General features: G+C 36.1%; 1 protein-coding gene across 13 annotated transcripts in view; it reads left to right on the plus strand.

The window, feature by feature from the left end:
* Positions 1–9,038, plus strand: part of ths (thisbe) — a 91,592-nt gene extending 82,554 nt beyond the window's left edge. For all 13 annotated transcript variants that reach the window (XM_089472253.1, XM_089472256.1, XM_018010307.2 and 10 more), the window contains one exon: positions 3,251–9,038. In XM_089472253.1, the coding sequence (XP_089328379.1) occupies positions 3,251–5,584 (2,334 nt within the window). In that variant the 3' untranslated portion in view covers positions 5,585–9,038. The remainder of the gene's footprint in view (positions 1–3,250) is intronic.
* The last annotated feature ends 11,939 nt before the right edge of the window (positions 9,039–20,977 follow it).

A 20,977-nucleotide genomic window follows, 5' to 3' on the forward strand; every position in this document is an offset into this window, starting at 1 on the left:
AATTATAGCGGACGACAAGTAAATTAAAAGAATTATCTATAAGACATATAATAATTATAAAATATTGCATCACCACGTTTGAGAAAACGATAAAGATCCCTCAAATACCCCCCAACATATTCGGGTCAGTGGAACAACAGATAATAAAAACTACGAATTTTGAAAATAACTCAATCTACACAAAGCTCTTGGGATTCCCTGCTTTGATGATGATAATATAAATTCAAATGAGTTGACACTATTTCATTAGCTTTCGGTTTATGGCTTCCTAGGCGATAAAAACAAAAGCGAACAAAAATTGTTAAATCTGAACTGCATTCCCACTTCCTAGCAATTGCATCTTTATGGCAGCACACAATATAATGATATGTACTTAGAGCCAAGGCCCCGAACGGGCGCCTTGTAACAAATTTGATTACATTGCAGTGCATTTTCATTGGATTGGATTGGATTGCATTGTACTTGAAACACCGCCGCCGCCGCTTTATGCAAACTAACTGTACAAACACTATAATTTATGGCATGTAGCACATAATGCTTTTTATGCAAACGAGCGATTATAGCGACAATGGCGATACTTGAACGATTTGGCCAAATTGCATAAATTGCCAGCTCGGCGACAGGGCGCTAAGCGCCGCCTCACACGCTGCTAAGACTAAATAATTCTCTCTCTTTTCGCTTTTTTCAAATGCCGTAGATTATACCCTGTATAAGTTGAAAAGTTGCTTTACAGTTGATTTCTTCTTCAATTTAATCATTCAGATCAGATTACATACATATATCACATGTGTAATTAATATATAGTGTACATATGTATGAAGATTCAGATATTGGTACTAATTGTAATTTTAATGCTGTAGTAGTTACTACTGATCCAAGGTTATCATACTTTAATGATAAAAAAAAGACAAGAGTAAAAAAAAAACAAGCTAAAACTAGATAAAACTACACAACCTAACTGCTCCATTAAATTTAGTTAGGATATTAAACAAAAACTATTTTTTACCAACTGTCACTCTTTAGCTTGCCCCTATTACAGGGCATCTGCCAGTCAGGCACAAATTCTGGCAAATCCATTGCTGGAGTGTTATTATTTATTTTTACTAGTATTTTTTTTCTTCGAAAACCCGTTGCAGTTGAACCAATTCTGTCATGCAAAATGCGCGACAACAACAAAAAACAACTGTTTATTAAAATATTGAAATTTCATATGCAATTACAGACACAAAAACATAAATATAATAACTGCTCAGAGACAACAAATCGATAGCAGAATGAAAACAACAAAACTGGCTCACGATATGTTAATTTTTGTTTTTCTCAGTGGCTTACGCGGCGTATGCGTAATGTTTACATAAAACCGATTAATTTAGAACTGCTTCCCTGCGTAACGCCCAATTGCAACTGCTCTGGGAGTCCACCTATGATGCGAATTTCTCGAGACATTGTAACAGTTATCGGGCTAAATAGATTATTGCCAATGTCAATCGTGCGGCCAAGCACTCCAAAGAGTCGAGTGCACTGCATAGATTCGTCATCATAAAAATCATTCAGCGTTTGTCGTCAGATTTTTCAAATGGCTGTACATGACTTTTATTAGATATATCTAATCTATCAATCTAATGACGAGGCATTTTATGCTGTAATTGCAAAAATATTTCAATGTCCTTTCAAAGCTCGCATTACGATTTGTACAGTTAGCTGGAAAAAGCAAACAACGGCAACATTGAGTGCAATTACATATATGACTAGTGTGATCGACTATTGTTAATATATCTGTAAGGTCAAAGCTGACACTTGTTATTTTATTGCTTTCGATTATGGCCGCAAATCCCAACTTGAATTTATGTGCAAATACTCGTACTGTGATTTTTCGCTCCCCCACCTTCTTTATAGACTCTTATAAAAAGTTTATTTACAGTTTTGCCATTGAAGGTTAATAACTCTGACTATATGATTAGGTTAAGGTTGCGAAATGTTTGATAAATTTACACCTTGGAAGTAGACCCAATATACCAAAGATTGGGTGTTACTCAGTAAGTTAATTGTTGATTCGTATCGCATAATATCAACAATTAATATTGAGTAATTAAGTAACTATTCATAGATAAAATAAAATAATTATTGAAAATTCCTTTCACCAGGAAACACTCTTATATTTTTCATCAAATTTCAATAAACTAAATTTAAGTTTAAAAACCATAACTTTTATAGAATCATAAAATATATTTAAAATATATTTAGTACAGACTATTCAACTTCGATATACCCTAAACCATATACATGTCTTATAATGCATGCTGTTATACATGTTATGTTATGCCTACTTTGTTATTCATGTTATATTATGCATGTTCTGATCAGGAATATATATAGCTTACAGGGCCATGAATCCTTCTGGTTGTTACATACACTTTATGCAAACCAATATACCCCGACTTCCCATTGTCATTGTGTTCATGGTATAACGAGTTACTTTACCTTACTTCAAAACGTAGACACTCTACTGTGCGCTATAAAATATTTGAATAATTAGAAATGACTTAGATCACTTTAGCTGGAGCCAACGCAGAATTGAACAAAACGTGAGGCAAGTAGCTTCAATTGACAGCGAAAACAATCCGTGATTGGTTACTGAGGGGCCACAGCTGTGAGTTCGTTTGAGTGGCCCCTGAGAAGCTGTTCAAAAATAGCAATTAAAAGGCTATAAATACCGTGAAGTAGTACCGATAGCTAGATAGGTCGGCAGACGTAAAGTGGAACGACTAAATATGGCATAATTGCTAAGCGAGTTGAACAAATTCTTATCTGCGTCATCTGCAACACTTTGAATAGAATAACAATCGAAATGGCAGATTGGGAAGTCAGATAGGTGCTGCCAGCAGCAGTAGCAGCAGCAGCAGCCACAGCAATAATATCAGCAACAGCAGCCGTGACAGAAACTACAGCAACAACAACGACAACAGCAATAATCAAGCCGCGTTTCATTTCGTTGGTCGTTTTGGAATTTCAAGTGTTTTATAAATAAACACACTCCAGCTTCACTGTTGTTGCTGCTGTCAGTGTTGCTGCTGCTTAACCTCTCACTTGCAAACGCTTGTCAAAATATTTTCGACAGGTTAACAACAAATACAGCCAGGAAATGCCGCTTGTAAATTGCAGTGTCAAGTGCAGGGAACTTGCCCTGCCTAATGTCCCGCTCAAACACTCTCTCACTTTCTCTCACTCTCTCTCTCTCGCTCTCTTGCAGAAGGAACTGCGCGATACCTGCTACTTCAACGAGACCATCGTGCACGGTTATTTCGTGTTCCGTTCGGTAGTCGATCTACAGCGCCGTGTCGGCTTCACACACCGAGGTAAGCCCGTGGGGCCGAAGAAGAGCGTCAACGATGCCTGCTACATGTTCAATAAGATCGATGCCGAGCAGTTTTTCCATCAGCACACGTTACCAAAATGGCGCGAGACGGCAGCAACGATGGCCAACGGCAGCAGCGGCAGTCACAGCGGCAACTATCGCAAAGTCTCGCGCAACAAAAACAATCGCCACAAATCGAATAACCAAAATCAAAAGTTGCAGCAACAGCAACATGCGCATCATGGCCATAATAGTAGTAATAGTCTAAGTAGCACTAACAAAACACAACAACAACAATTAGCATTAGTAAGTAAACAGCAACAACAACAGATGCAGCAGCAACAACGTGAACAGCATCAGGTGCGACATCATCACAATGATCCCTCAGTGCTGGCGCGTCGAAAACAGCGACGCAAACAGCAGCAGCAGCAGCAGCAGCGGCAGGAGCAACAACAGCAACAACGAGTCACAGCTAGTCCAACGAAACTAACGACTGCCAAAAGTGCAAAATCGACCACATCAACAGCAGCAACAACAACAGAAGCAACAGCCAAAACGACGAAAATATCACTTGCCAGCAAGCGCAAGGGCAGACGAAGAAAGGCACGAAAGCAAAAGCAGCAACAGCAACAGCAACTGCAACAGCAAGAGCTGCAACAATTGCAGCTACTCTCTACCGCAGCAACACTTGATAGCAGCATTGACGATATGCTTTCCAGCAGCAGCAGCAGCAGCTTTTCCACAGGCTATGACGATGCCTACAGCAGCAGCAGCAGCAGTGAGCCTTGGACTACTTGGTATGCCACGCCCACAGCTACAATTGATAGCTTTACACCAGATGTGGGCAGAAGCAGCACCACCACAAGCGCCAGCAACATGTTGCTGACAACAACAGCAGAAGATAGTATTAAACCATATAGCAGGATCTACGATGACGGGTCGACATTCATCACAGAGCTGGAAAATGAAGCATCAGGAGCAACAACAGTATCTGCAGCAACATCAAGCAGCGGCAACGATACCGACCTGCTGCAGTACGAGGCGGAGGTGGTTGAAGATGACGAAATTGAACAACATACCACGGCTAACTATGAAACCAAAGCAACAGCAACAGCAACAACAAGAGCAACATCCGCAGGAACAACAACTGCAACAACTATACCAACAACTAGCAGCCGAGTGGCTAAAACTACCTCGACAACAACAGCAGCAGCAACAACAATAACAACAACAACAACAGCAGCAACATCAGCAGTAACTGGCGCACAATTGGTGCTGGAGCAAACGCCGCTGGCAGCAACACTAGCTACACTTATGTACAACAAATGGCATACAACGCAGCAGCATGTGGTAGACGCTGTTCCGGCCAACACGACAGCAACAGCAGCATCAGAAGTAACAACAGCAACAACATCAACCACAAGCGGAACAACAGCAGCGGCAACAAGGTCTGGTTTGGCGATGAGCACACATAAGCTCAGCAGGCATCGCGGTATCGGCAGCAGCGCGAGCCCCAGCGAGCAGCAGCAACAGTTGCTGCGGGACAGCAACGGTAAGCAGCAACAGCAACTGCAACTGCACAAACTGTTGCGACCGGCAACAATCGTGACCACGTCCAGCACGCAATTGCTAACACCACTCGCAACAGCAGCTGCTGCAGCACCGAAAACTGTAACAGCAGCGGCAGCAGCAGCTGCAGCAACCGTTGTTGTTGTTGCCACCCCACAGCAACATATAACAGACAAACTGTTTAGTGTTTACAAAAACATCAACAGTAGTCCAAATAACACGCTAACCGAAACAGCACCCACGCCAATAGCAACTGCAGAAGCAAGAGCAAGAGCGACAGCAACAATTGCTACGACAGCAACAACAATAACCACGAAAAAATCGCTCCGCAAATCGACACAAAAACTGCTGGCCACGCCCTACCATCAGCTAACCTATGTGCGCAACGAGGCGGGCGACATTGACATAGATAATCTGGACAATATTAGCGTATATCCCGATGTTTTCGAGGATATCTTAAACGATAACGACGACAGCAGCAGCAACAGCACTGCTACAAACAGCAACAGCAACAGTCGGCTGACCTTTGTCAGTGGCTTCCTGGCCACCTCGCCCACGTCCGTGCTGCCCGAGTCCATACGCATAGCCAAGATCAAGATTAACAACGAGCGACGCCGACTGCAGCAGCGCAGTCACCGGAGACTGCGCAGTTTTTCGTAGTACTTAGCGAGGAGCACAAGCAGCAGCAGCAGTAAATTGTGGGCTTTAGGGCAATGTAAATGGGCTGCACTGATGGCTGGGGCCTTGACAATCGGTTGGTAGACGTGACAAGTTGGCTTGATCAATTGATGAAAATATATATAAACATATATATATTGTCAAATGCAGAGTGTGGACTGTATATCAGTATATCGCCATATTCGTAAACTGTTTTCGACAAGTTTTAAAGGGCAAAGAATTTATGAAAGCAAATGAGAAAAATATTGTGAACATGATGAGTTCAAACAATTTAAAAAATTTAATATATATATATATACATATGTATAAATTATAGATATACTATATAATGAACTGATACATATACATACATATATATAGTTAATTATATATATATGGCAGAACTCAGTGAATGCTGTGCAAACACTAAGCAGCTCTGAACTACACACTACACACACATACACACTTAAAGGCATACAAGCAAACAAGATATATATACTCAGGCCACAATCCATCAAAATTAAAGGCGAATCGTTGGTTGAAGTTAGCTTAATTACCGGTAATTACAATTTATAATTACTAAAGTAAATATTTAAATATTTAATTCGAACTAATTGCTTTCAAAATTTGTGCTTACCAATAACATAAATATTTGTTCTGGCACTCAGATGATAATAAAAAACATAATTATAATTGAACCTATAAAAACTTAACTTCATGAAATTGTTTTAATTATTTTCCCCAATTAACCTAGTAATTACTCTGGTAATTAGAGCTCTGTTTATGACAAAAACGGCTTCAAAATCAAAAACAAACCAAAAAAAAAACAAAAAACAAAAATGAAATTACATTCACAGCTCTTCAACAAAGATCAAGCAAATCAGTTCCATGGAAGAACTCGCAGAACTGCATAAATGAAAGACAATAAGATTTTTATTTACGAGTATGAGTATATGCTTTATTAATAAACAACCAAAAACTGAAGATTGTTAAAGCAAGTTGCATAATTAAAGCATAACTTAAATACAATTTTAAGATGTCAGCAAACGATACCATTTAATAAATAAATGTTTAGACGCACTGAAAGGCAAAGAGAAAAATTTATAAATAGAAACTTTGGTTTACTAAATCAATTAAATTTATTAGCAATGAGATTACAAAATATATTAACTGAAAAACTAAATACAAAACTAAGTATATACGCATAAATAAATATATTTTCAAAATTTTATAATGAACCAAAAAAATAAAACAAAATGGCAAATTGTAAACAAATTTAATGAAAATGTTTTTTAAATTCATACGCAAGCAAAACAAACAACAAATTCGCACAGCAAATCACTTCCAAAAAAAAATAAATAAATCAATAAAATAAAACAAAACAAAAATCTAATATAAAAAAAAAAATTTAAAAGATTAAATTTAAAGAGTATACAAAATTAATTAATTTTATAGGCACAGGAAAAAAAATTGGCGCAATTAAGAAAAAACGAAAAGAAAACTAAAAAAATAAACCGAATTTGTAAAGCAAAAAAGAAGTGGATAAACGCGTTTAACTGCTGAATTGCACAACACTGCTAGAGAAAGAACAGTGTTGCACAACATTCAGCTTACGGCACGTAGTAATAATACTAATTTAAAGGAAATACAAAAACCCTTTGAAGCTTAGCAAAAAATTGAAAGAAAACGAAAATAGCTTTGAATGAAGCAATTTTGAGCAATCAAACAACTTAGTAAAGTCGGTATATAGTTATAAAGAAATTCAAAACAAAAAATTAAAAATTGAAAGTTTTAAATACTAAACAAAAGTCTATATGGAACGTATGGTATATATATGTATATATATATATACAGCGACAAACACCAAAATTCACACTGAATAAACGTTATATTTATTAATTAAATATGTAACTAAATAAACAAATAAATGTAATATCAAAAATAAAAAGAATTAAATGGGAAAAAGAAGACAAACGAAATCAACTGCTGCTTTTCTATATATATATATATATATATATATATATATATATATATATATATATATATATATATATATATATATATATATATATATATATATATATATATATATATATATAAACAATAATTGTTTCTCGTATATTTATATTAAAATATATTATTAACATAATGAAATACAAAACGTAAATAGTTCAAACAAATTAGCAAACCAAATAACAAATACATAAACAAAATTTAAAAACAATAAACATATACTAAAAAACGAATTACAAAAGGCAATTGAACAAAACACTGAGAAAAACGATCGTCAAGTTTATATGTAGCAATATGTATTTATGTAAATTAAACTATAATAACAACAATGAACGAGTTAATGCAAAAAAAAGCTTAGGTGAAAAATTTAATTAGTGTGTACTTAAGAGCAGGACGAAGAAGAAGCAGAAACAGAAGTCGATTTATAAATCAAAAACCAATTTATGATTGCCTAACTAAACACTTAAAAGAAGCATTGGCATCAATTTTAACAATTGCAACTACAACAACAACAATAACAGAAACACACATACAGAGTAAAGCAAACAAATTGAAATACTTAAATTACTAAATTTAAAAAAAGAAAAAAAAAACAATTAAATTAAAAAATCGAAATCGAAGTTAAAATTGAAATTAACGCTGACATTGAAATTAAACTACTGTACTTAAATGCGCGTTGCTGTAATTTAACATTTTATGTTAAACGAAAACCAATATATAACAAAAATCTAAAACAAAAAAATAAGAAAAATTAAAAACGAAATGAAAACTTTTATTATATATCATTCGTACTACTCCTACGGCTATATATATATTTATTTAACAAAAAAACAAAAAAGGAAAGAAAATGTAAGCCAGCCCGGCCCAGCCAGGCATGGGCTGCTCATTCGTCATTTGTAAATTCATTTGCACCACAACAACTATTAATATATTTTGTTTGTTTGTTTTATTTTATTTTGTGTTTTTTTTTTTTATCAATTCACTAATAATTAAATAATTTTAGCACCTAATTTTAACATTTGTAATTTAGTTGCCCCGTTTGCCGCCATTTCGCATTTTGCATTGTAAATTGTAATATGTTTATTTCTAAGCCGCAGCATAATTGTAATTATTTATGTATAAAGCAAACACACACATGTATAACACACATACCACACTCACATACACACACATCTATACTCTCTCTAAAACTACTTACTCTATCTCTATACTCCTATATAAACGCCTATTCGATTGCATTTCATTGTATTAAAAAGAGTAACGCAAAATAATAAATGAATAAAGAGCGTCAACAATCGAAAAAAACCACAAAACATATATATTTATTTGTCTTTTTCTTTTATTACCAATTAATTTCATTTATGGCATCCTTCTTAATTTTCAAACATATGCAGAGAAATCGTATGAATAAAAACTATATCTAAATAAAACGAAACCAATAATATTCAATGAGTTTCTCTGGGAGCTGAATTAGAAAGGGATATATGAAGCTATAAGATATATGAAGCGGATGAAGTTGAGACTGATCAATCCCCTAAATCCGTCGAGAAATACTTCATGTACGACTTGGAGAACCTAGCTTTGAAAATGTAGGAGATATAATTATACTCATTCACGAAAGTGAAATGAGTATATTGGGTTTGTACAATGTCCGTATTCCTATCCGTCCGTCTGTCTGTATGAGTGGAACACACACTCGTGTATATCTTCGATTTATAAAGTGCCTAGTATTTTCAGGATCGGCGCACTAGGGGCGTGGTAAATCAGAAAATGCATTTTGTATATATCTTCGACCATTAGGTGCGTGGCAAATCAGATATAACTGTTTCTCCTGCAGTTTTAAAGCTAGAACTTTGAAATTTTGCACGTGAGCTAATGTTATGATTCTTTAAAGACCGATGATATTAAATATCTACGCCTACTAGGGGCGCGGAAAATCGGACCTGAAGATTAAGATAAGATAAAATTTTTAGAAGGGGGATTTAATCGATAACAATAAAACGGGAATAATTATCTATTTTTGGATACAAAAGATCGACCTGCGCGTGCTTAACACGGACCTACGAGAAAAGCACACAGACAGGGTAAATCAAAAAAGTTCGTACAATATATTAGACTCTCCCCCCCCGCTGCACGATTAAAAAACAAAATAGAGCTATCCCAGCTAAGTAAACATGAGAAATTCTCATTCAGATACTTCTTATATATAAAAGCTAATCCTGAATACCGAATGGCTTATTGCACATGTGTTCTGTCGCATGCAGCAGGCTCCACATTGCAGCCCTATTATAAGAGAGCATTGAAGTAGATATCATCAATAAATATGATCGTCATCATTTCCTCTGCCAACGTTGGGATCCTCGGAAGAGGCATGCCTCTGGGCATGTTAAACAGACATTTCAATGGCTCTATAGCAAGTGCATGCATAGGTGGTCCTCCGCAACCCGGGCTAGTGACAAATGTTGGCTAGGCGACAAACTGAAAGAAGTTATAGCCGGAGGTGACCACCAAGAAGGCCTGCGACCACAAGACAAATGACATGTGCTGACATTTGACATTGTCGCAGGAGTCGGGCATTAACATGTAATTGTGGGCGGGGAGTAGCCAAAGCCATAGTAAAAGGGCTGAGCGAGATATGTGCGTTTCGCTTGCCTTAGCCACACACAGCTATGACCGGCCAGGCCGGCCAACAGGCAACAGGCTCTCTCTTGCCAACTCAGACTGTGGCCCTGGCTGCTGGCTCTGTCTGTTGGCCCTTGCCAGCAGACCGTGCAGTGCTTGGACCACACAAGAGGCTCTGAGGTCCACGAAAGCCAACTCGGTGGCTGCTTTGCATAAATGTCCCAGTGCGGATGGCCTACGGCTGCAGCTCGTATCTCAGGCAGTTCAATTCCCTTTCCCTCTCTCTCTCTCGGCCCCTTTCAGCCACAGCTCAGTTATCAACGTTTGTCCCCGTGCTGCTGCTTCTGCTACTGCTGCTTGTTTAATTAAAAAATTAAGTTCCAAATCCCCAGACCATTAAAAAGATTTTTATTTATACCTTTTAATTTCATCAATCGTTGCGACGGCAGGTGCCGCGCACCCAGGTAAACGTGTCTCGTGTCTGGCCGCTCAGTCTCGCATATTTTTTAGTAGTTCTTTTCCCTTTATTTCATTTTTTTTTTTTTTTTTTTTTTTTTTTTTTTTGCTTTTAACAGGAAACAATTTCATTTGCGAACAGAAATTCTTTTTTAAATCTGCCGCCGTTAAGCAAAAAGAAAACATGCCAAGAAATAATAATAATAAAAAAAATACAAAAAATAACTGCGAAAAACCAATCGCTGTTACAACTTCAAATCGGGCCTACACAATATTATCAGCCAATTTGTAACGTCCATGCTATCACTTGAAACAACCGATAGCATCGATACTTATCGTTAAGCATAAGACTAAGATGTCTGTGCAGACTGTAATTTTATTTCGTATAAGCCACAATTGTGTACATATAAGTAGATGATGGATTTTTATTGACTGTGAATTCGTTTACAGTATAAAAATTATATAAAATACACAGAGATATCATAGTATTGCCTTAGGTAAAGAGTATTCCATATTCTTCATAATATCGATGCTACCATACTGTGGTTTGTCGCTTTGTTTCCTTTTTGGGTAGAACGCTTTGTTGGCCCCGTTGCATTGGTCGGGTCTGTTGTCCAACCCAAACCCACGAGAGTCCCGTGCCTCGCCCCAGACCCTGCCGCCTCCCATTGGGCCGGCAGGTTTGGTACGTTTGCTCAGTTTTAGTGTATGAATGTCGCCATGTTAATATTGTTGATGTTGTTGCTGGTGTTGCTGTTGGTGCTGTTGCTGTTGCTGTTGGTGTTGTGGCACATTCCACTCGACGGCGACAGGATGAAACTGTTGCCTGCATACGACATGCATATTTCGTATTTTTAGTACAGCCATTTAACATCATCAACTTAAATATGCGTGCAAGATTTATGCCCACATAGCTGGCCCCGCCACGCAGTGGGGGGAGCAGGAAGAGGAACCATGGAACGTTAAAACGAAACCCATGACCGGCAAATGGGGCTAAAACTGGCATACAAATGTGGCCAACACAGAACAGCGAGCCAACACGATATACATTACCAAAAAATATGTCTGACAAGAGCTATGATAAATCCATCTCATACATATCATATACAAACCCGGGCGCGAGCTACAACAGTTTTATTTGATGATAAATGTATTATCAAGGTGAAACTCACGAAATTGCTTTCGACAATTGGATTGTTTCATGTTTAGTAAGTAAAATTTTAATTCAAATTCTTAGGAGTACGTTTTCAATAAAGTGGTAAGGATAGAGTAAAAGGAAGAGCATGGACGACAATTTAAATCATTTTAGTCGCAAATCGATATAAACTTATCCATGAACCAAATTGATTCCCAACTAAATTTAAAATATAATAAATTAATTTTATAGAATTAAATTCCTTAAATTTTTTAGAAACGGTAATCGTTTCCAAACTATTTATACTCACGATCCACAAAATTCGCAATATTTTCAAAAGTAAAATTTAGTTCTCGGAAACAGATTCGTAACTCTCCAATCCTATAATTAAATAACTTAATATTTGTATCTGACACAGGTTTTTCCATCTCTTTATGAACCAAGTATTTGGCTTCTATCTTACTTTATGAAATAGCATATTAACCGCCCCTAGTGAGGGAAACTGAATTCAATCTTAGAATCACTAACTGAAAACTACAAAACATCGTTTAGCATTATCTAAAAATTTAATATTTGAGCTCATGAAGCTTTACTTAATTTATGTACAATTGAAATTACACAGTGTAATATGTGGCAGTTTATTGTAATATTATGTTGGGATACACCTCATTTTCAATTTTTTATTTTTTTTTTGGTAATCCGCTTTGCCTAAAACTACATATGGGGACTATCCACATTTCTAGGTTGTCTAAATTTCTAGACTCTTCTTTCAAAAGCAAAATTTATAAACTAAAGCATGTGTATTAAGAAGCACCAGAACATCTCCGCAAATAACCTGAGTGGATATAACCTGAACAACTGATAAAGCTAACTTTAAAATAATCTTTTTATACCGTGAACTCGTCCGTCTGTTCGTCCTTCTGTTCGTTTTCGAATATTTTTTAAATATCGTATCGATGATATTTTAAATTTGACAAAATATCAAGGTGATATTTTATATGCAACATTAAAAAATATCAATACATAAATATTTTTCGTTTTTTTTTTTTTTTTTTTTTTTTTTTAATATCGTGTCAACGATATTTTACGTTTGGAAAACACAATGAATTTATAATAGTAAATTTATAATAATAAAGAATGAGTTGTTTTTAATAAAATGATAAAGACCGCTTAATTACAGTATTCGATACTCAAAGATTTCAAAAAACGGGTTCTCTGATATGAATATCCGTCATACGACTTCGTGAGCCGCTAACAACACAGTTTATTGCCGAAGTAAGGATAGGCATCGTAATGCGATCTTCCATACTCCTGGCATAGCCACCTTATGAGAAATTCACAAAATTATTGAATTGTTTTTCCTAGCAGTTTGCGGCAAGCTTCGGTACATCTCAAGCTCCCTCTGCATAATGTAAGCATAATAGTGTTTGATGTGTTACCACTTATTTTTATTATTGCAAGGCACATATTACAATTGGCTGTGCAATTTTTAAAGTCCGAATAATTCGTTTTTAGCATATTCAATTCTTGATTCACTTGATTCACTTATCACAAGAGCGACCAACGCAAATATATCAAACAAAAAAACTCGCTATTTAGACAAAGGAAACATTCCCATATAAATATATTTTTGTTGAAATATATTTGAAATATATTTATTCGATAACTCATCCGATAACAGTTCGATAATAGTCGAAAAATTGATTTTGTTTTTTTCAGCCTAATTTAAACACTTTTAGACCTAGAGACTTCAGATTTACTGTGTTTATACAGTTGATCGATACGAAGATTTTATAATTTACAGATTTTGGATACCACACCCCTTCGCACCCAATTTTTAAGTCAGCACAGCGCGTGATTATACGTGCGTGTATATGCATGTGTGCATAAAAGAAGTGCGGAATGGGTGGAATATCAGTTTAGAGAGTTCAAGGTATCTCCTAGTCGAGCAGTCTCGACTAGGCCTTTCTTACTTGTTTATAAATGCCGAATGTCCAAACATTCATATTTCATGAAAAACAAAAATGAAAACAAAATATTGATTTATATAATGCCATGTCACACGACAAGCATTTGGTAATAACAGAGCATTAAGCAAGTCCACAAACAAATGATGTTTATTAACATTTAATTCGCGACACGCGTGCATATTAAGTAATTCATATTTAATTAAGGAGACGCAACAGGTGCCATGCAAGTAAATGCGGCCAAGTGAATACAGTTTTTATTTGGCTTGATTCTGGCCAAGTTTAGCCAGCGGCTGCACAGTAATTAGCTACGGCATTCGTCGATTTATCATCATATATACAAATCTGGCGGCCATAAACAAATGCAAACTGGCGCCAACTGATGTTTAGCTTTAAATATTAGCCACACTGCTAGTGGCCTCATGCTCGCTCGCTCGTGAAATTGAATGAGTATATAGGTTTTGTTGATAAATAACTAAGAGCTGCAATAAAAAGGAGTCAAATTCGAATTATATAGTGTCTATATCGTATTATAATATATACTAATATATGCATATACTACTATAATGCTATTACTACTACAATATATACTTCTATACTACTTTTACTATTACTATTTGTACTACTCTAATGCCAGACATTTAAAATAAAAATTTTTAGTTGACAAATTTCAGGATTTTATATATGAGCGAGTATTGCACAGCCAGTTGTCTCGTCGACTGCACCTGTCATATTTATTTGTTGGCCGCCAGCACAGCAGGTGAAGATGTTTGCCCAGTTAGGCAGTTAGAAACTAATTCTATTTACCATTCATATTCCGATTCACATTCAGATTCACATACCTATTAGTAGTTTCATATTCATATTCGTTTTCAGATTGGTAGACGCGTTTGGAATCGACGTTGGTTGGCGGCATTGCGCAAATTCCCGCAAGAGATCAATAAAATATTTCTCTTTTTTTCGTTTTCTGCATAGCTTGTGCAAGTTTTTTTATTTTTATTTATTTTTTTTATTTTTTTTTTTTTTTTTTTTTTTTGTGGCAGTCGCTGTTGCAGTCACAGTCACAGTTGCAGTTGCCTCAAATGTCATTGGCTCTGACAGCTGCATAATGATTTTATTAAATTGCGCATAAGGTTTTGAATAAGTGCGGCGGCGTGAGTTTTGTCTTAGTCAACTTGTCAAATGGCTTAACTACCAGCTCTACAAAAATCCAGAAAATAAAAACAAGAAACGCAAACACGATGTAAACACTGAAGAATACTTCAGTTTGTTTCCGCTCGACTAGCGAATACCCTGTAGTCAAGCCTCTTTACCAATCAGGAATTTAAAAAAAAGAATTGGTTTACAGTTTCCATGAATATGAGCGCTTACTCTAAAAGAAAAAATTAGGTAAAAATAAACAAGTTTTTATACGAAAATTATTTCGAAATAGACTAAACCTTTAAATATGTAAAAAAGTTTCTTAATATATTCAAATTTCCTAAATCTAAATAAAACTCATTAATATTTAAGAAATATTCAAACCTTGAACTTTTCAAATTATTCTCTTATTTTTCAAAGCTAACAGTTCATGTTTAATGAATGTGGATTATGAAATATTAGGTCAAGCTTGTTCTGTTTACAATATTTCAAGGCCTCTAGAATAATCACATTTGCCATCCAAAATAATTCTCTCTGCTCAGCAAATCCTATCACAACAACTCTCATTTAACAGGGTATAAACAGTGCAATCCCATGTCCTCATATTTATGATTTTTTAATCATTTTTTGAATAATTTTTAACAACCGAACAAATTGATGGCCATAAAAGGCAAAACGCCAAAAAAAAAAAAGGTAAACAAAATGCACTGTTATAATACTTGGAAACAACTTTATGCACTTTTATAATGGTAAATAATTTTACAGTTTGCAAATTTACGGCCTGCAGTTAACGAAATTCAGCGATTGAATTTATATTTGATACCTAAACAATATATTTATGGTTGAAAATAAATAAATTGAACTGACAACCATAATTTGAATATCGAATGCAATCATTTGAATTTGGATGTGAGATAAATGCCAAAGATAAAGAGCTAATTGTGTGTTGTAATAAATTGGAGCTTATTATCTGTTCTTAGACTAGTTTTTAATTGACGAGAATGGCACTGCTCGAATCGGCCGCAGTAATTTGGTAATTAATAAGCAATCTATTTTTGAAAGGCTAATGAAGTAAATGAAATACATCGATTAGGCGTAGATGCCCAATCGAACAACGATTTGTTTGCATCTAGTAAGTCGCAAAAGAAAAAAGTGAGAAAAAGGGCATACGAAATTGAAGATAATCGGATACCCGGTGTTTGGGGATGGATAGAAAATTAGAAATGATAATAATTTTTAAATAATAATTAGGAATACTCAAGAGCAATACATTCGGAGAGAAAGAGAAAAATTAGATCGGAAAGAAAATAGAGACCTCAAGCACGAAAGAGAAAGAATAGTAGATAGTTGGAGAAGGCCGAAGTAGATGACGGCTGACTGAGAAAAAAGAAAGAGGAAGAGGAAGATTTCCATTACTGAATCAGTCGATTATCCACATCAGAGAGGGATATATGTGTTATAGAGAAATGTTATACTCTGTCACGCGATAAAAAAGGAGATCGCTTTTACTTGTTATTTTACCTTTATATCACAAGCAGAAATAATCCAAAAGCTCAAACTGTATGTCATTCAGTTTTTGTATTGCCTTTACCACTCTTATAAACCACAATTTATCTACATCTGGTTAAGCTAGGCTGTATCTAATTTTAAAATCGTATTTATGCGACATAAATTGGGAAATAATCCTAGAAGAAATAGCCAAATCAATTAGGTAAACTCCGTCTACATTGCTGATAATTAACTCTAGATTTTCAGCCAGATCGTTACATAAATGGTCACCCACAAACGCATACCATAAATAAGTATACCCCTGCCACTCACTCCCTTCCCGGCGCACAGCCTGAGCACGAGCAGCAACAAACTGTTCATTGATAAATAACTGTCATTAGTTGTAGTCGGCGCGTTTTCCCATGGTTTCAGGTTGCCAAACTCCCCTAAGCGAAATATACAAACCGCGATCGGCCTGCTACACAAATAAGAGTTACTAAAAAAAGGCAGGCAAAATAAATGCACTCAAAAATAGAGAAAAAATTGCAATATCAGCGAGTACCCGAGCTTAAGCTGCGCGATATCAATGCCATATCGAAGTCCCCCTGGGGCCAAGACTTGAGCCAAGTGTCTGCGAACAAGGTTAGGCATTAGGGGCAGTCCCACATTGCCGTCGGGTGGGTGGCTTATAATTAATTTGGTGCAACATTTTGCACGGCATCAAAGCCGACTGTGGCAAAACCAGCTGTGCGATGCCGTGCCCAGTGCGCCTCGAGCCACATTCAGATAAATGCAACTTGGTCAATGCGCGCATTTATCAAGACAATTGACGGATTGGCAGCTTGCATAAAATTACGCAAAAATCAAAAATAAACCGCAACAAATATATACATACATATATTTTTTTATTAAATCGAGAGTTGGCTGCACCTGTCAGCGACTGCGGCTTATGATTAACTGTCAGCTTTAGCTGTCTCTGATCGATTTATTGCTGTCAATTTGACAAATCAATGCAATTCGCAAAAAACCGAAACATGCACAAATCGAAAGTTCCATCACGCCGCTCACTGCATGCTCTTGCTCCGAGCATGTCTGCGATGTGTTAGAGCTGCACACCTATCGACATTGACTCCTCTCGATGGCTTCACACATCGCTAATATCGATCTATCGATTCTATCGATTGCGATTGCCATCCATAGCGGGCAAAGGAAATCATTCTCAATCTGAACAATTTCGTTTGAATAGTTTCGGAAAGTGAGCTACTGAAGCCAGTCCTAATTATACACTAATACTTTTATTTCCTTCAAATTGCATTTTGTTAATCTATATATATAAAAGAGAGTTGTGTAAAAGTGTATTAGCACTTAAAACTTGAGATCTGCTGAACCAATTTTCATGGTTTTTGATTTGTTGGATTTGTCTCCGCCACGAGGCGGATCAGTATATCTTTAAAATACTGAAAAAATTTGACGAATACTTGAAAAACGCGGTTTTTTCCCTAAAGATTCAAATTTCCATTTATACTCAGTAGCCTTGACAACAGTGACAGTTTCGGTCCTGTATAGAAGTAAATAAACAAATGTAGTCAGTCAGTCTACGGCACAGCCTCGAGCAGACCTGACTATTCAACAAAAAAAAAAAAAAAAAAAAAAAGACTATTAAAAAAAAATAAATAAAAAAACAAAAAAAAAAATTTTTTTCCAAATCAAAAAGAAAAATATTTCAAATCAAAAATCTGCAAAAATTAAAAAAAAATCAAAAGATTAAAACCTGACTGTTCAAAAAATAAATAAAAAATTCAAAATTCGAAATTCCAAAAAAAAAGTTAATTATTAAAAAGTGTATTTTTGGCTTTTTATATTTTTGGACTTTTAAACTTTATAAATATTTCAAATCAAAAGTCTGCAAAAATTAAAAAAAAAAATCAAAAGATTAAAACCTGACTAATCAAAAATAAATAAAAAATTCAAAATTCGAAATTAAAAAAAAAAAAATAAGTTTATTATTAAAAAGTGTATTTTTGTCTTTTTATATTTTTGGACTTTTAAACTTTATAAATAAAATAATTGTGCGCGTGCGTAGAAAAGCTAAGTATTCCTAGGATTCCGATGATCTCAACAGATATGCCCTTTGAATTTAAACGAATTCAATTCCCGCTTCGTCTTGCCTTCGCCATGACGATCAACAAGTCACAGGGCCAAGCTTTGACTATTTGTGGCCTCAATCTAGAAAATGCGTGTTTTTCGCATGGTCAATTGTACGTAGCATGCTTCTTGCACCCGACCAAAAAACGAAGAATGTCGTTTACCACAAGGTGCTTGAATGAAAATCCGATTAATAAATTAATCAGAGTGTATCCCAACCTGAACAACATAGCTTTCAACAATTTTTTACCTAGAAATAATATAGAGGGCAATACAACGTTTGCCGGGCCAGCTAGTATATAAAATAAACATATTATGTTGTAGACTAATAATGAAGTAAAGCAATGAGATATTTATTATATACATATTTAGTAGAATGGTAAATTGCATTCAACAAAAGCTTACGCGGTGCACTATTGAGATTTGTTCCTGTGTGTCTCACAATTATTGAGATATTGTGAATACCCTATAAGAGTGCATTAGTAATATTGCTGCACATTCAAGACGCGCGTTAATTGAAACGCAGATGCGCACTGACTGTGGCCTGGCGCCTGAGCAGGTCCAGTGCGACACAGTACTGTTACCAGATTTCACTACCGTCAGCCAGATGTTGGTAGTTAAATATTAATTTACCAAATGCACACACATGCATGCACACTCACACACACACACTCAGTCGTACCTATTGGCGGTGATTTTGTTTGGCTGCGGTTGGCTAATGAAATCGTAAGTGCTTTTATCTCATAAATAGTTGCTAGCCGAGCTACTCCTGATCCAGCCCGCCGCACCCCACCTCCCAGAGAGCTCCTTCCTTAATGATCGCTCACCTGGCCTGGTCTGCCTCGGCCTGCCTTCAAAACTCAGTGCAGTCAGTCCATTTTCATTACCGGTTTGAAATATTTGTGCGTTTAATGAGCCATACAGCGTATTTAATATGTTTTACAATAAATCTGACTTTTTACCATGGCCACCATACGAGAGGGTAGTTCGAATTCAGCATTCGATAAGTTATCGATATTCAATCGCGATGCATTGTCCTTACTTATAGATCAACTTAATTTTATAAACAATAATTAATTACTAAAATAAATTTGTAAGTTTAAGTCAGATCACAGATCACATAATTGAAATGCCCGGCTTGAAGATACCCTAACCAGTTTTATATAAACACATTTTCAAAAGGCGCAAGATATATGAATTAACTACTGAAGAGAAATAATAGAGGAGCGTAGTTCTTCGAGTGCTCGAGACTAACCGAAAATTTCCATTTTTAATAGGCTCAATAGTTTAGGGAATATAAAAATGTAATTTATGAGTATTTCTGTGTTTGACTACAAGACAATAAATAAGTATAGTATTGTTAGTATGCAATAAAGGATAGACAGACGAGCCTATACAAATATTTTACTTTATTTATTCCAATTACGTGGCGTATGTGTAATGCGCCGCTAACGCTAAAGCCCATTTAAATATATAAGTTTCACTTTCGGCTCGCATATTTCTGGGCCTGGCCCATTGAACAATGCGTTCAAAAATTGAACTGACGCCGCGCATGTGAAATATTTTAACGCCATTTATCAATGTGCCAAATGGAAAATTGCTGCTTGGGTTAGTTTGATTGCCTGGCTGCCTGGCTGTCTGTCTGCTTGGCTCGTTGGCCTGTTGGCTTGTTGGCTCGTTGGCTCGTTGGCTTGTTGGCTACTTGGCGGCTTGTTTGAGCCTTGACTGACAGACGTAGTTGGCCTCAGTCGCCCAGCGGTTCGTCACTTAGCCTGCTTGATCAGCCATCCAGCCAGCCAGCCAGCCAGTCAGTCAGTCAGACATGCAACTGACATGCAAAACGCAGCCAAAATGAATTACACGCATTTCAAAGCTTCAACGCATTTCATAAAACACAATAGCTACAGCAGCAGCAACTGCAGCAGCTGCACAACATACGGCCCCAGAGGGTCGAAACATCAACAAGAGCTATTGCCAATCCAAAAAGAATTTTGAAAGCCCTAAGGCTCAAATACTAAATATTTGAATATTAATCGCTGAATAATAATCGTTGACTTCTAACATCTTTTCTGATGAATTACTGGTAAATACTCAATTCTGGTATATCTTGAATAGTCTACGCTCCATTACATTAATTTTGATATTAGATATTATATTGTTCAAGCATAAACATGTGAATGCCCCACATTGCGAATAAAAGTATTGGGTGCAAAGAAATTCTTGCCCCTCTCCTGTTCACCCCTTGAAAAAGTGTCCAAGCTAGAAGAAGAAGAAGCTAGAGTTGAATAATATGTAGAATATGTAGAATGTATGAAAAAACAAGTAAGAAAGCTCCAGTCGAGGCTGCCCGACTACGAGATCCCCTGAACCCTGAATCTATATTTTATGCTTGGCGACTCTAGCCTTAAAGAGATATGTAGCAGATATAAA

The sequence above is a fragment of the Drosophila arizonae genome, chromosome 5, assembly GCF_054131065.1.
Source record: "Drosophila arizonae isolate 15081-1271.41 chromosome 5, UAZ_ARI_1.0, whole genome shotgun sequence".
Classification (NCBI taxonomy): Eukaryota; Metazoa; Arthropoda; class Insecta; order Diptera; family Drosophilidae; genus Drosophila; species Drosophila arizonae.